The sequence below is a fragment of the Cavenderia fasciculata genome, assembly GCF_000203815.1.
Source record: "Cavenderia fasciculata unplaced genomic scaffold Scf_ET2XIPL01COFD4-5, whole genome shotgun sequence".
Taxonomy (NCBI): Eukaryota; Evosea; class Eumycetozoa; order Acytosteliales; family Cavenderiaceae; genus Cavenderia; species Cavenderia fasciculata.
The window spans coordinates 697,060-714,039 of NW_004457695.1; the positions used below are offsets into that span (position 1 = coordinate 697,060).

At 33.1% G+C, this 16,980-nt stretch overlaps 8 protein-coding genes across 8 annotated transcripts; 5 read left to right on the forward strand and 3 right to left on the reverse strand.

Moving 5' to 3' along the window:
* Positions 1 to 1,997: 1,997 nt before the first annotated feature.
* DFA_07857 (uncharacterized protein) lies at positions 1,998 to 4,793 on the forward strand (the record flags this gene model as incomplete). Its single annotated transcript, XM_004355299.1, has 2 exons — positions 1,998 to 2,169; positions 2,269 to 4,793. 2 exons carry the CDS (start codon positions 1,998 to 2,000, stop codon positions 4,791 to 4,793), a joined length of 2,697 nt encoding a protein of 898 aa, XP_004355351.1.
* Positions 4,794 to 5,117: 324 nt separating this feature from the next.
* DFA_07858 (uncharacterized protein) lies at positions 5,118 to 6,575 on the reverse strand (the record flags this gene model as incomplete). The annotated part of the gene is made up of 1 exon (XM_004355300.1): positions 5,118 to 6,575. One exon carries the CDS (start codon positions 6,573 to 6,575, stop codon positions 5,118 to 5,120), a length of 1,458 nt encoding a protein of 485 aa, XP_004355352.1.
* Positions 6,576 to 7,099: 524 nt separating this feature from the next.
* DFA_07859 (uncharacterized protein) lies at positions 7,100 to 7,753 on the forward strand (the record flags this gene model as incomplete). The annotated part of the gene is made up of 1 exon (XM_004355301.1): positions 7,100 to 7,753. One exon carries the CDS (start codon positions 7,100 to 7,102, stop codon positions 7,751 to 7,753), a length of 654 nt encoding a protein of 217 aa, XP_004355353.1.
* Positions 7,754 to 8,016: 263 nt separating this feature from the next.
* On the forward strand, positions 8,017 to 9,740 carry DFA_07860 (uncharacterized protein; the record flags this gene model as incomplete). Its single annotated transcript, XM_004355302.1, has 3 exons — positions 8,017 to 8,395; positions 8,512 to 8,782; positions 8,864 to 9,740. The coding sequence occupies 3 exons, from the start codon at positions 8,017 to 8,019 to the stop codon at positions 9,738 to 9,740; spliced, it is 1,527 nt and encodes a 508-aa protein (XP_004355354.1).
* Positions 9,741 to 9,800: 60 nt separating this feature from the next.
* DFA_07861 (uncharacterized protein) lies at positions 9,801 to 11,133 on the reverse strand (the record flags this gene model as incomplete). Its single annotated transcript, XM_004355303.1, has 3 exons — positions 9,801 to 10,309; positions 10,384 to 10,973; positions 11,039 to 11,133. The coding sequence occupies 3 exons, from the start codon at positions 11,131 to 11,133 to the stop codon at positions 9,801 to 9,803; spliced, it is 1,194 nt and encodes a 397-aa protein (XP_004355355.1).
* Positions 11,134 to 11,431: 298 nt separating this feature from the next.
* On the forward strand, positions 11,432 to 14,370 carry DFA_07862 (uncharacterized protein; the record flags this gene model as incomplete). The annotated part of the gene is made up of 6 exons (XM_004355304.1): positions 11,432 to 11,733; positions 11,776 to 11,840; positions 11,980 to 12,471; positions 12,712 to 13,015; positions 13,087 to 14,009; positions 14,123 to 14,370. 6 exons carry the CDS (start codon positions 11,432 to 11,434, stop codon positions 14,368 to 14,370), a joined length of 2,334 nt encoding a protein of 777 aa, XP_004355356.1.
* Positions 14,371 to 14,434: 64 nt separating this feature from the next.
* Positions 14,435 to 15,286, forward strand: DFA_07863 (uncharacterized protein; the record flags this gene model as incomplete). Its single annotated transcript, XM_004355305.1, has 1 exon — positions 14,435 to 15,286. One exon carries the CDS (start codon positions 14,435 to 14,437, stop codon positions 15,284 to 15,286), a length of 852 nt encoding a protein of 283 aa, XP_004355357.1.
* Positions 15,287 to 15,424: 138 nt separating this feature from the next.
* On the reverse strand, positions 15,425 to 16,377 carry DFA_07864 (uncharacterized protein; the record flags this gene model as incomplete). Its single annotated transcript, XM_004355306.1, has 2 exons — positions 15,425 to 15,866; positions 15,956 to 16,377. 2 exons carry the CDS (start codon positions 16,375 to 16,377, stop codon positions 15,425 to 15,427), a joined length of 864 nt encoding a protein of 287 aa, XP_004355358.1.
* Between the last annotated feature and the right edge of the window lie 603 nt (positions 16,378 to 16,980).

The window sequence follows — 16,980 nt, forward strand, 5'->3', positions numbered from 1 at the left end:
TGTTGGGTTGGTTAATGAATGAATGATTTATAGTATGAATGTGTAAGTAAAGAGTAATATAATAATATGACAAACACACAATGTTTGTTTTGGCTGAATCCTTACACTGTGTGCGATTTAATAAAATTGAAATTAATTTCAATTTTTTTCTCTACCACCAATATTAATGTAATAGATGTATGTATTCATTCATTTTCCCCCGCCCATACACTTTTTTCGGTCTCTTGCTCAGAGGTGAGGGGTCGGTGTGCAGGGGAGGGTTAGTGCACAACAAAAGGGAGGAAGGGTTGGGTTAGGTCGACCTTAGACCTCGGTCCTTTCCATTCATACATAGATCTTGTTTAAAGGGGTGATTTTAAAAGTGGTGGGTGGTGGTGTCTATAGACAGACAGACATACAGACGGCGGTTCAACGATAGTACATTGGTTTGAGTCTTGCTTGTCTATCTCCATTCCATTGATTATGTAATACATCATGCAGTATATATATATATATATAAATATATAAACAAAGAACCTCCATACATTGCATTATATATTTATATATATTAGAGAGAGCGAGAGAGACCTACAATGACAATGCATCGATATCCAAATCGAGTCGTGTGATTGTAGTTGAGATAGACTCTGATGTCATGTCAATGAGAGGTGTGAAAGAGTTATCTTTGCATTATTCTTTGATTGGTTGTGTCTAATATAGATAGAAAGACATTTGATTCAAATAATTGAAAAGGTTATCTCGAATCCAAACATAAGATGGCTTGCGACATAACATTATTTTCAAATCCTTTTTGGCAGGAAGACCTCACTTCGCACGCTCGCGAGGGCAGTGTCACAACGAGTTTGAAAAAACCAACAACACAAGATATCTCCAATCGAAAAAATATCAACATCAATGATGGATGGAATGCCGCCCGAAAACAACCATCCATCCAAATCTACCAATAAATCGCTCAGCCACCCACCCCGATCGCGCCTTGTGTCTCATGTTCTTGATCGTGTTATGAGGCCGCCTTGTGCTTATTCTTAGAGAACGTCTTGAGCAAGCCTTGCTGCTACTTGATAACTTGACTTTGGTGATTGGTTGGTTGAGAGTAATTTTTTTGTCCTCATGTTAAAAAAATTTTCATGGTGTGGGTGTCATCAGCAAGGTTTTTTTTTAATCATTAACACGTTCCCATTATTATTACTATTATACTATTACTATTACTATTATCATTATAATTATATATTATAAGATCTTACCAAGCAAACAATCAATCATCATTAAATAATCAACAAACAAACGAGCGAGCAATATCATATACGCCACATACAAAAAAAAAACAACAAAAACAAAAAAAAAGAGAGATTAAAACAAAAACAACTTATAAACAGCAACAGCAAAAACAAACCAACAGTTATTGTACATTATTATTATCATCATTTAGTTATTATAATCATATTTCATTCATAAAGAATCGCGCGAAGACTATCTATCGTATTTTTCAAAAGAAAGAATCACTATCATCTATCATAATATTATCATCATTTTCAATCTAAACAAACAAACAAACAAACAAACAAACAAATATATAATATTTATTTATTTATTTATAAAAGTATATAATCAATCTTAATCTCTTGAATAGTAGTAGTGGTAGTAGTCATCATTTTACAGAGATACAACAAGACAAGACAAGACTGTAACAACAAAAACAACCAGCAGTATAATAAGTAAAAAAAGACAACAACTAAAATAGTAATAGTAGTAGCAATATTGGCAGTAGTAGCGTAGTAGTATTAGTAGTAGTAGTTCCAAGGGAGACAAGTACATTACTTTACACGCACTCACGCACACGGACAAACCACAAACGCACATTTCAAGACTATATAGTATATATTTTATAGCCTTCTCCTCACCCTTATCTCATCTCCCCATATACCCATCTTTTTCCTTTTTTTTCTCTTTGGACTAGTTTGTCATTTGACTACTTCTGTAGAGTTGTAGGGTTGTGAATGGGAGATCACTTTAATTCATCATCATCATCGTCATCATCATCTTCATCCACTTCATCTTTGTCTTCCCTTTCCTCCTCCTCCTCGTCTACTCTGTCATCGAGTGCTACTACTGCTTCCACATCAACATTTATCCCAGAATGGTTACGTCAAAGAGATGCTCCACATCCTGGTAAGTACGGCAGACAGACAAACAAAACGACCGAGTCATGTCCCCACAAGTCTCGAGATATTTTCGATTACTGACATTCCATCATCTTTTTTTTTTCAGATAAACAACAATCAAATTCTCAACCATATGGTTTTAACAACAACAACAACAACAACAACAACAACAACAACAATACTAATAATATAGAACAACAACAACAACAACAACATTATCATCATGATAACAATCTCAACAAGAGGGGATATAGATTTGGTTCTTCTTCTCCAAATACCATTTCAAATGGTCTAACGACATCAACAACGACAAACTCATCTTTACACAATTCATCCTTTTCACTAACTGTTGATAATATTAATAATAATAATAATAATAATACATCGACATCCAACAACAACAACAATAATAATAATAATATAAATTTTCCAAAGTTGAATAGATCAAAGTCTTCACCACATTTCCAAGATCTTCAACAACCCCAACAACCTCAACAAGGCGAAACAACAAATAATAATATTAATAATAATAATTCCCAAAATGTAATAACAAATAACCAGAACAATAATAATAATAATAATAACAATAGTAACACCACTACTCCTTCACCATCATCATCATCTTCTTCATCATCAAATTTACCAAATACTAATAATAATAATTCCAATTCCAATTCCAATTCAATAACATCATCACAATCAAATTCATTTAATAGTGGATATAAACCACCTTATCACTCCTCGCTTGTAAATGATCGAGGAATCGTTTCATCTTCTCCAACACTTCAATCCAATCCTGCGCTACGATCGTTGATCTCATCCAACACGGTGATTGGTCAAAACAACAACTCTAGCTTTTCAAGACACAAGCCAACACTTGTCAGTTACAAGTCACAGCCCAATCTCAACAATGCAGAGCAACAACAAAAGAACCCGTCCTCCAAAGAGGGTAGCTCCAGCAGCGCCACCAATTCTCCACTCTATTTTTCAACTTCACCCAGTTTTACACTAAACTCTAACAACCACTCACTCATATCTTGCCAATCACCTCTTATTGGATCATCCAACTCGTCCAATAACAACAACAATTCTACCAACAACTCTAATTTTTCCGAATCATCATCCAACTCATCAAACAACTCTAACAACAACGCAGAACAATTCCCACCACTTCAATCAAAATCACCGGTATCATTCAAGTTGGGAGGAATGGGAAGATCGACCTCGCCAGTCATCAACTCTAATAATCCAGCAGGCGCCGTTTTTTCATCACAAGGCAACAATATTAATCCTCACGCGTCACCAGTCACGCTTGCCGCACTCATCCACAATACTCCACGCGGTGGAGATGGTGCCTCCATATCATCAACTGGTGATCATCTGTCCCTTGACCACGTAACAACCACCAAACCAACCATCTCTGAAAAGACAAAGGTTGTAGTTCCATTACCTCTCAAAACTAATAATAGTAGTAGTAGTAGTGCCATTAATAGTAGTGGTATTAGTAGTACCAGTTCTTCAAGTGGTGGAAATGTTATTATAGGTAATAATAATGTTTCCAATACCTCTGGAACTACTACTAGTGGTACTACAGTCACAATTGTCAATCCACAGCTTATAGGCAGTGCCATTAGCAATATTACCAATGGCATGAAAAAGGCATCACTGATCAACAACCATCAAGGTGGGACAATGCCACCCATCAACCAACAGGGTCAGGTTGTCAACCTCAAATCAACCACTTCCCGTTCCTCTGCCAACTCTAATCCCAAGTTTATTCGTGCGCTGTCCGAGTCGTCTTTGCCACCCGCTCCCAAAAAGAGTGAAGATGTCATCTCTGCATCGCGCAAACAAATGACAGACCCAACACGAAAACCACGAAAGATTGGCAAGATACTCAAATCAAACTTTTATGAACAACTCCAAAAGAATGAAGAAATGACCAAACAACTTCAACAACAACAACAACAACAACAACAAGACAAGATTAATGTTACTTTGGATTCTTTAGAATCTGAATCACCACAGACTGTTGTTTTAATTACTCAACAAGAACAATTATCGTCGACTACAACTACAAATTTATCTACTTTTGAAAATGGTAGTAATCATTCTTCACCTTGTTCATCTACTTTATCATCTCCAACTTTACTTACTTGTACCACTACAACTACAACTACAGCTACAGCTACATCTACATCTACAGCTACCTCTATCATCTCTATTGAAAATCTTGATGATAATAATAATACAACAAACATTGTAAATAGTCAACAACAACAATCATTAGAACAAAAAGAACAAGAACAATCATCAACTCTACTACAACTAAATATTATTGGTTGTAGTATTGAATCATCAATATCATCATCACCAACATCATCACCAATCAAACAATTGTCATCATCGTCATCCAAACTTGATATGATTGCCGCTGCTTGCAATGGTAATATAAATGGTGGAAAGAGTCGATCAAACTCTAGTGCCACAAGTGACGAAGGAGATGAAGAATATGAAGAAAGATTCCTCAGAAACCTTGGTTGGGTACCACCTGAAGAAGATTCAATCTCTGATACTGAAATTGAAGAAATCAGTCTTAAAATGGAAGAAATTCAAAATCAAAGATGTTAAACTAAACACATCTCAATCAAATCAATCACACACAACTAGAATAGAATACAATAGAATAGAACAGACTTTTTTTAAAAATATTATTATCAAAAAAAATATAGAAAAGTTATTCCAAAAAAACTCTCTCCTCCTTTAAATCAATTAATAATTAATAATAATAATAATCATGTAACAAAATATAAGAAAAGAGGAACTGAATGAATCAATAGAGGAATAATAAATTATTTTTATACATAGACATAATTATTAAATAATATTAAAAATTAAATCAAAACAAGAGAGTAGACTTGTAATTAATATTTAATTACTTATTTATTTAATTATTTATGGAGTAGATGGTGAATAATCATTATTATTATTAATATTATTTGGAGTTGAAGGAGTATAATTTGGTGATGCTGGTATATACATTGAAGGTGAATAAGGTTCTTGATCAAGATCTGGTGAATCAGGTGAGTAACTTGGTTGTAAAGGAGAATAATAGTTTGGTGAATTATTGTTATTGTTTGATCTATCCAAAGAAAACATATATTTTTGTCTTTTATATAATTTTAGATCATCTAAAAATTCTACATAATCATCTCTATTTAATATCTTTGGTCCAAGAATATTCTGTGGATCATCCAATATTGTAGAGACTACTTTTCTAGCTAATGCTTGCATTAACCCTACTTTTTTAATTATTAATTTAAAATAGAATCTATTTCCATTATCCTCTATATTACTATTATTTGATGATTTAAATTCATTCTCTAAAAATTCCATCAACTCTGATATTTGTTTTAAATAAACAACTATTGATAATGATTTAATCTTAATCGGGTTATTATTATTATTATTGTTGTTGTTGTTATTATCTTTGTTGTTTAAATGATTATTAATAAATGATTTAATAAAATTAAAATGAGATGATGGGATTGGAGTTGATTTGATTGATTTATAGGATACTCTAAGATGTTCAACTAGGTGGATTGAATCTAGGTCTTTTTCTTCTTTTTGAAAAGTTGTTTTCTCTGTTAATGAACATTCAAATGTTTCAATGGGTCGGGTGATCTTTGGTAGACTCCATAGTTTACATAGTTTAATGTGTCTGATTGTACATTTACTACTACCAAGTAGATATTGAACAACGGTGTCTTTTAGATTACCACTACAAAAATAATCTAGTTTGGTGTTGTCTCGATCAAGGTATCCAAGTAATAGATCACAATACGGGTTCCATGAAACGGGATTTGAGCATCCAGGAGTGATCGACAGTGACTTTAAATTAAAGAGTCCCAAGACCGTAAACATTCTAGTTGGGTTTGATTGAACTGGTCCGAAATCTTTGATGGCAAGACGTTTGACCGATAGGGCAAGTCTAGATTCAACTAAATGATATAGTGCTTGCATATCATCGTAATAGATGATATCGGCTTGTTCATAGATTGGTTTGTTGAAATTTGCAAATAACATTGATATGTTGTTTACTTGTGGGTGGCGTTCCAAGAGTCTTTCAAAACACTGGTTATTGTGTTGAGTTGGAAAGACTATTTCAACATCGGTTCGTGTCTCGTCAGTGGTTGATTCGATGATTGCTTGTTGTTTGGCTCGTGTGATGATTTGGTGAAAGAATTTAGATACCAATGGTAGAGTGGTATCTATCCAATACCTATCACCACTAATATCTCTTTCTGATAGTTTACTACCACAACTACCCCATAATCTATCATTATGTATTATATGATTTATCAAATATCCTAAACATATATTTGGTACATGTTGTTGTTCTTGTACATTCATCTTATGTGCACAGTATAATGATAATGTTAATAATCGGCCGAATGCAGCCACATTTAACTAATTAATGCATGTACACAAATATAAAGTAAATCGGAAATTTTTAATAATGATAATGATCAACAAACAATATCAATGATATTTATAGATTTTAAAGTAGACGAAAAAACAGTGTCTGTCTGTCATGTAGATTCAAATCACTGGTTGGGATGACCAATCAATCCCCCCCGTTCCATTCCATTCCATTCAATTCCTCACCAACACACCGACACACCCCTTAAATTAAATTTATTCCTATTCGGTGTTTTAAATTTCTATTGATAAAATTGTTACATTTTGATTGGCTGGTGGATTTTTTGCATTCAATTACAATTTATTATTATTATTATTGATGCAAACATAACATTACAATTCATTCTTTCATTCATTCATAATTTTTGATATCAACTAAAGTTAATTACACGTTTTTAAAAGTAAAGTAAAGATATTATTACTTTGAAAAAAAGAAAGATATTACTTAATTAATTATGACAGATCAAATAATAATAGAACAAATTAAAACATTTTGTTTTAAAGTTGGAATCAATACAAGTAAAATACTAGCAATTACAATACAAGAGAATAAGTCAAATGACTTTTTATCGTTGGTTATTGATTTCCAACAGAACAAGATATTGCCACAAATACCAATAGACCTACTCTTGCAAGACAATAACAAGGAAAAGTCGTTTGGCAATTATCGGTGTTTCTACAATGACGATTTGGAATTATCTAATGGTTTTCTATGTTGTTCTAATTTGATGGCTGTAGAACCAAAGATATCGTCGTCTGATGCGCACAAGGATCGTTGTTTTGTAGATTTTATCAATTGTAGAGGTAATCATCCAGACCTCATTTTTGAAGTTAAAAAGGTACAAGATACAGGTGCACAATCGGTGATCACTACCACCAACCATCAAATACTCAACAACAAATTGGTCAAAGTCGATAGTCGGTCATCGACACTTAAAATGATTACATTTAGGAATTTCAAATGTTCGTCACACAAGATTTACTATGGTATCGATGTATACCAGTCTCAGAGGTCTGGTGCCACTTCACCACAAATTAGATTAAGTCCTTTTACAACTAGAAATGATTCTCTAATGTCTAGTTTCTTTCAAGAAAATTATTTACTCTGATCTAAAAATGTCTAATAATAATAAATAATGCTCAGAGCTTTACAAATAATAGTGTAATTTCCTTTTGTGTTTGTTTCATAGCTATAGAACACAAAAGCTATAGATAATGTTATTGTTTAACAAATTATATAAGAAACTTTGAAAATGATCTTTTTTAATGCTCGGCTCTGTTCCAAACTTAAAAATATGAGTTGAGGCAACTACTAGAACCTCTTTGTTAATTTTTTTTTACACAAAGTCACATCTCAATTATTTTAGTTGACATGGCAGCAGCGGAAACCACAACAGAAAACACAGCCCAGCCTCCTAAGGGGCTGAGAGCGTGGCTCGGGGATTTATTTACAAGTAAAGCAGTCAGAGAAGAGTTGGATGATCTAAAAAAGAGAGTTGGAAAAAATGAAGAAGCCATTGCAACCAACTCAGAGACTATGATGTCGTTGGTACGATCGGTATCCGATCTGGCAGGTCATAGTGATACGCTGTTGACCCAAACACTGCAACTTCAACAAAAAGTCGGCGAATTTAGTGCTCGTATGGCTGCTTTGGAACTCGTTACTGGTCTAGTCAACGCTCAACAACCTCCTCCAGAGGGACAACACGACATCGAAATTGATTTCGAGCATATCCCCTCACCAACAAATAGTATTTTAAGAGAATAAAAAAAAATTAAAGTATAAAAATTGCTCTAATTATAAGTGCGCAAACCACCGTGATCATTCATCACAAAATAGTATCAATGTCTTATAATTGTATATTAGAATTACCTAGTGACCTAGATTTTGATAACAATACAGATGCAAAGAACAAGAATAAGAATGAGGTGAAGAGGATAAGGAATGACATGATAGAAATCACATCATTGTCTAGAGAATTGAAAGACATTGATAAATATTTAAATCCTCTACCTCCGCCACCTATATTCTATTCTCTTAATGATGATCATCAATTGAATCATTGTACTTTATACAACAATGATCTAAAAAGAGAAATAGAATCATGTTCAAAAAATGTTGGTAGAATTTATTCAAGGTTTGTATACTTGTATCATCACGTATGTATATTGGATTCTGTCTGACCTTTACTTTACTATGATTGATTAAAAATGTATAGATATGAAAGTGAAAAGAAAGAGGATGGAGTAGAATGGTATTGTGGGAGTGGGTTTAGAGCAAGCCCAAACCATATAATATCTGCAAGACATGTAGTTAAACGCGAACATATGATAAATGATCGAGTGTACAAGTTGGTCAACATATTTATATGTTTTGAAATAGATTGTACTATTGGAAAGGAAGTAGAACTAGAAAAACTTGGATTAAATCAATGTAGTAGTAGTAGTAGTACTACAGATGGGATCTATGAATTGGTAGAACTTGATCGTCAATTGGTAGATTCTAACTATCCCGATAAATTGACATCAGGATCATTTATTTGGAATACTGTCAATGACTTTACAATCTTACAGTACAAAGATAAAGATAATATACCATCATCATCATCATTGACACATTATTTAGTTCCTTCCTATCCACCTAATAGTCAATTTGAAACTATTTATGTGGTAGGATACCCTTCATCCATTAAAATGGAGAAATTCAAAGAGGATTATCCAAAAGATTTAAATGACCAATCATTGACAGAGTTTTATAATAGAGTCAAAAAACAATCAGGATACTTTGAACAAAAGGTTGTATCGGTAGCGACCAACGGAGCCATTCTCGATGATTCACTATCGACTCATATGTGCCCAACGTTGCGAGGGGTGTCTGGTGGTCCAATCAGTACCAATGCATCAGGCGACTCGAAATTCATCGGCATTCATATTGGAGGTAGCATGTCTATGAAAAATAATTTCTCCATATCTGTTGGGCATCCAGCATTTGTCTTTCTGTATTTCCAACATATAGCCAATGATGCATTTATTGAACAACATCAACTGCATCAATACAAAGAATACTATTTATCAATTAAAAATAAAAACATGTAATTTATAATTAAGAAATAATAATAATAGCTTTTGTTTTTATTTATTCAGGCAAGGAGGATATTAGTTTTGTAGAGTATCCTTGGGCTTGAGAGATATGTATTTCTTTACAAAATCAGCAATCTTTTCATAAACAAATTTACCAGCACCTGTGGTTCTGTCAAATACATATTTTCCATTTTCCAATTTGTTTCCTGCTGCAACATTGAGTTGCTCTAGAGCTTTGGGACTACAATCGGCCAAATCAATATTTTCTTTTAACTTTACTTGAACTCTGACATAGTTTTCTCCGAGGAATGACTTCATGGTATGGTCAGTTCCCAACATGTTGGATTTCATAAGAGTTGAAATAATCTTGCCAGCTCCCAAAACAGTAGTGTTCTTGGCCAATTTATCTACTGGTTCAAGACCAGTACCCAAGGAAAGGACCAACAATTTATCCTTGTTGTAGCTTCCGTTTTGGAGTTCGAGAACTATTTTTCTAGCAACAATAGTTGATGGGTTATTCATCCACATACCACCATCAACATATACTTGGTCTTCTACAATATCATTTTCAATTTTCATTCCACCTATTAAACAAACAAAAAAAAAAGTTATTATTATTTTAAAAGTAAATGAAACTGTTACAAGTTTGATTACTTACTGAAATAGGTTGGAGCAGCACTTGTACATCTACAAACTTCAGCAACACTGTAGTATTTTTGTTCAAGAGTGGTGTTACAGAATTCAAATGGAGTACCTTTAGTAGTACATGAAGTGACCATGACACGACCATCCAAATGTTGCATTTGGGATTTTCCAAAGTTTTGTTTGCTCTCTAACAAGTCAAACAATGGTTTACTATCATATTTGACATCGACAATGCCACCCAAACTGTACCAGTTCTTGTGGAATACTTCCTTGCCATGTTCTTGAAAGATGTTGATCAAATCATCAATCTTGATACCCTTTGCGAGACCCATGGCCAAGATACCACCGATACTTGTACCACCAATGAATGAGAATACTTGGCTCAAAGGTCTGGTTTCACCGGCTTCATGGAGTTGTCTTTCAAGTTCCTTTAACCAGATGGCAGGCATTAGTCCGCGCATACCACCACCGTCAATACTGAGACCAAATCTTGGGTTGGTATTGGTAGTATCGTCACCACCACCCAATCCAGCACTTTCAGCTCCTCCAGATTGACTTTCAATGTATTCATCCATATCAAATGGTTCAACAAATACATAGTCACTAAATAATAAAAAAAAGGTCAAACAATTTAAATTCAATCCAAGATTGTTTTGTCTGTTTCATACTTTAAAAGATTATAACTTTCGATTAATTCTTCAGCTGTAACATTTGATTGATCATTAGAGGTAGCACCCACCTCAACTATAGTAGCTGTATCCATATCTATATATCTATCTCTCTTTATCTAATTTGAACAAATTTGAAAAAAAGTGATCATTCATTCTCAAAGATCTTGTCAATCACATTGATTCAAACCAACTGTTTGATTATATTAAACTTTTTGTTGGTGCACGTGTAAATCGTTGAAGAAGAGATCGACGATTTAAGGCCATGCCCTTGCAAACGACTTTTCTTTTTTTTTTAAATATCTTTGCTCTTCTCAAAATTCTCTTCTCGATGTTCACACTTCATTATTAGATATATTTTATTTATTTAAATAACTTTAGTTCCAATACAAAATGGAAAAAGAAACATTAAAAATTAAAGAACCAAAATATCATGTATTTACCCCAGACTTGGACTTGTCAAAGAGCGCACTCGAGGCTTGTGAACTCATTTTTAGGAGGGGAGACAAACTTGAGAATCCAATGGAAGGATCAATTCATTCTATAAACAACCGAGGCAAGTTAAACTATTGGCCCTCTGATGAAAATGATTCAACAATAGAAGAAAATTTGAAAACTGTTGGTAGATTATTTTGTTTGTCAGTATATATTCAAAAATCAAATCATCTACATACGTTTAAATGCAATTATGATAAGTATATTATACTTACTTGAAGACATTTTTATATTTTTTAAAGATATCAAACTGCTGATTTGAAAAATAGTGTATGGTATGTTGGTAGCGGATTTCGTGCTTCAGACCGTCATTGAGGTACATTTGGAAGCACCTCTAGCACACCAAAATCATTTACAAACTTCCATTCATATGATAGATGGCAATTTAATTTCATTGGCGCTTTAAAGTAGGGCAGTTTGTCGACGGTTCTTTTAAGCTTCTTTAGTTCATATGCATCTTCTTGGCTTCCAATTTCCAAATCAAGTGCCAATCTTATTGCCATCGTTTCCATTAAACGAGAAGAAAAAAGGAACTGTAACTGGATATCCAGCGGATATATCTAAAAAAGACTTTGAAGAAAAATATCCAGAAAACAATGGTATGTTCCAAACAGTCAAAGACATGGCCGGACAATTTGAACACAAAGTGGTAGCTTTGACACCCGAAGTCACATTAGAATCCAACTACCTCAGTACTCATCGATGTCCAACACTTCATGGTGTCTCTGGAGGTCCCGTCATCACCCAAGATTCCAAACTACATTATTTCGATGCCATTCATGTTGGAGGTCACCACAATTATTATCACAACTTTGCAGTTTCAGTTGCATGTCCTGCCTTTGTCTATGTTTATTTTGAATCAATTGCAGATGATGCTTTTATCAAAAAGCATGGCCTTGAAGGTTATAAAAATTATTACCTAAAATTAAAAGGAAATGGTTGGAAAGAAATAATAATAAAATCAAGTTTGTAAATATATTTAAATAATAATTAATTAATTAATTGATTTTAATGAGAGTTTTAAAATATCTCTCATCTTGTTTTTTTTTTTTTTCATTCTATCATTTTTTGCTATCATTCTTTTTATTATTTATTTATTGTTTATAATCAATCAATGAAACATATCGAAATTAAATGTGACTGCTGCAAGTCGCCATATGATATGGTTTATTGTAAAGACCTCAATGGGTATATTTGCAAAGATCTCCATTTCAAAGAATGTAAAAAAGTGGGAGGTATCTGCTTAAAAGGCAAAGATATATTGAATGTCGAAGAAGAACATAAGAGCAGCAATCAACAACTCAATAAAGAATCTGAAGAAGAGGGAGTTTGCATCATCATAGATGAAAATGGAAAATCTGTTATTGATGGTCATGTGACGATCCTAAAGAAAAATGGTGAACCTCTAGATTTTAAATATGATCAAGATTTTAAAAGATCGGTTCAAACCGTTTGTAAATCTGTTGGAAGAATATTTGTAGAGTATGTATGTAATAGGATTTAAAGCATAATACAGATTTTTCTGAATAGACTCTGGTTTTTTTATTTTTTAGATATACACCAGAACCATTCCCCGAGAGTGATAAGAAACCACAAATAAAACAGTCTCAATGGGAATGTGGAACTGGGTTCTATGTTGGTAATAATTGTATCATGACTGCCAAACACGTTATAGTCGAGAACAAGATTATTCGGATTAAAGTAGAAGAAAATGGAAAAGAGAACTTAAGTGGCTATGGATTAAACTACCAATTTAAGATTGGTAGAATCTACATGCATTTTGGATTAAATGGAGTGGAAGGAGAAGATTTTAGATTGGCTGATGTTGAAATTGGCATATTCCAAGATAAAGATTTCGAGCTTGAATTGCTCGATCGAAAGGTAGATGATTACTTTAAAAAGGTTTATCCTAGATGGTCAGAGATCAACGACTTTGGTGTTTTAAAAATCAAGAGCAAACCAGAAACACCATTTAGAATTCAAGACCTTGAAATACTAGTTCCATCGTATCCTCTTACAAATCTACAGCATCAATATTTGTTTGTTATTGGTTACCCAGGAAAAATTGATTTGGCAGGATTCAAAAAGTCATGTCTGGACAATATTCAAGGCATTGACGTTCAATCAGTTTTTGATGAATTTGATCGCAAGTGCAAAGGATTTGAAAAGAAAACAGTGTCAGTTTCTTCGCGAATTGAACAAAACACCAGCAGTAATCTTGGTGTTCATAAATGCCCAACGATTGGTGGAACATCAGGTGGCTTTGTAGGAACTGATAAAACGGGAACTAAATTTGTTTCTGTGCACGTGGGATCACCATCACAACAGAAAGTTAATTTTGCTATTCCAGTAGATTATCCACCATTTGTTTACAATTATTTCCATCATGTTGCAACTAATCAAGAATTTATCAAACAACATGGTCTCGAGGAATATCAAAAATACTATCAAGAAATTAAATCAGAACATCCTAAAGGTAATGAATGGTAAATTTAAAATAAATAAATAAAATCAATATTAAAATAAATTTTTGAAAGCACTGCTCAAGCTTGTGAAGGAAATTTATGGTTTATTTATTTTTCGATACAGTAATAAATAACTTATTCTTACCCATCATGGGAAAAGACTTGTATTTCATGGGGAACCCTGAACAAAATAGGGAGATTGAACTTGCCAACAAGGTATATGGAAAGTATGGTGAATCGATCTACTCTATCAACAATTACAACCAACTCAATTTCTGTCCCCTACCACAAGCCTATCAATCAAATATCGAGTTGTCAACCAATTCAATAGGTAGATTATTTATAAAGTATGTTGATTTCAAACCCTATTGAAACAATGTGGTATTAATGTTAATGTAATCATCTTAATCATCTACTCAGGTATATATATAATGAAATGGTTGAATGGTATTGTGCAACTGGTTTTCTTGTTGGTCCAAAACAAGTAATGACTTGTTATAATGCAATTAGACCAATCAGATTAGTAAATGGAAAAGAGTATAAACTAGATCAAGTGTATATCTATTTTGAAGAGAATGCAACGATTGATGAAGAATTGGATCTATCAGAGATTGAAGGGGAAAGGGGTGTATACAAATTACTGCCTCTTGATAGAATGGTAGATCAATACTTTGTAGAAAAGATGGTCATTGAAGAAATACAAATAGAATGGAATTATCTAAATGACTTTGCTGTACTTGAATTTGTACCTGACAAAGTGCCACCAAACATTCAATACCTTGTACCATCGTATCATCAACAAATTAAAGAGTTTCAATATATTCATGTTTTTGGATACCCAGACGATACTAGTCGAGAACAATTCAAAGAGTATTATCACAATCGTGATGAATATAACAACAAAAAAGTAGATCTATACAATCAAGTAAAAAGAGATACTAGATTCTTTCAAAGAAAGATTGTTTCAGTTTCAAATAGTGGTACATTGGCAAGTGACAATACACCATTGTCGATGGGTACCCATCGATGTTTGACACTTGGTGGAATGTCTGGTGGACCTATTGCAACAGATCAATCTGGTTCAAACAAATTTGTTGCAATGCATCTTGGCAGGTTCAAATCTATCGACCATGCCTTTTCAATTTGTATAAATAATCCGGCATTTGTATATAATTATTTCCGTCATGTTGCAACCAACCAACAATTTATCATTCAACATGGTCTTGAACAATATAAACAATATTATGATCAAATTAAATTAAATCATCCAAAAGGTAATGAATGGTAAAAAAAGTAAATTATATAAATTAAATAAATAAATGAAATGTATATATGTATATTCCTTTGCAATATTAGTTAGAGAGAGAGAGTTGTAAACATTTATTTCTATTGTTAAACAAAAAGAATAATATAAAATTTTGTTTATTTAAATAACCTTTTTAGATACTCTAAATAAAGTTGATAGAGATGGAATGATGGATGAAGAAGAGGTCATCATCATATTACTATAACGATATTTGAATTGTGGTGGTTGATTAAAGGTAGTTGTAGTGGTTTCAAGTTGTTTGCCGTTGATCCAAGATGATGAAGCAAATCTTTCTTTTGGTGAAAAGCATAGAGATGATAAAAGACGGTTATTAGAGGTAGAATAACTTCTTGTGAATGGTGGCAATGATTCAGGGCCTTGAATCATTCGATAAGAATTTGATTTACTTTGAAATGAATGTTGTAGCTCTGATGATTCTTCAACTTGATTCGTATCAAGGTTAAATTCAATTCTTGTATGTTTGTAATCCTTTGGTAGGTTTGTTGTTATTGTTTCAACAGGACGACCTCCAGTTCCTCCACTAGTAGATACTTGTTCAATTCTTATAGAAACAAAAGAATAAAAAAGAATATTAGAGATAATTATAATACAAAATTGATATATATTTTTTATATGTTTGTTGTTACATACATGACATCATTTCCAACAAATTGATCAATATACAAGATATTGTCAGAACGATTGTAAGCTCTAAAAAAGAATCGGCTGATAGGTTTTTGAGAGAGTGCCAACGCGCTAATTGCAGGTGACATGCGGCTTGTGAACCTTGTTGTAGTGATGGCGAGCTGTTCCAGTTGGTGATAGTGGTTCATAGAGTATGACATGATGGGCTCCCATCCTTTAAACATTTCGACTGGTAAATAGATCTCCCTTTCTCCACGATAACTACGATAATTGTGTTGTTTTTGATGCTCTGCTTCATTTTCAATGTCTGATTGTTTGATTACGTCAATCAACTCTTTTGATGGGATGAGTGGAGATGGTTCACTAGTCTTGTTGTAATCATCAATGTCAAACCACACCATTAATCCATCTAGAGCTCTCTTTGCCATGTTTGTTTTGTTATCTATCTATCTATCTGTAGTTGATCAATTAAATGATTCAAGATGATAAGCTCTTATAAGTTCTCTGTGTTTGCATTCTTCTACGTATTAAATGGGTTTTAAAAAAATAAATTAGAAAAAATGGTCACCACCAACATATTTTGAGGTCATTTCTATTTTCTTTCTTTTTATTTTATTTAAATTTTAGAAATTTTTTAATAAACCTTTTAAAAACAAAAATAGGGGTTTCTAGAAATAAAAATAAAAATTGTAAAAAATTAAAAAGACTACTAAATATCTGTTTTTTTCAAAGACACAATATTGCGCACACATCCTTTTTTTGGTTGTGATGATCAATCGTGTTTCTTCATCTTATCAGATCGATTAATTAATACATACCAATCAACACTATGTACTCCCTCATACAACTCACGTGCTAGTGTCCAATAATCACAGATTAGAAACGACAGTCAAAAGTCATTTGTGACAATCGATTCGATATTAATATCCCCAAACCCATCAAACCAACCGAACATTGACCATTGCTATTGGGTTATCAGAGGCAATGATCGACCTTATCGATACCCACCACACGCACACTGGCTGACCTGC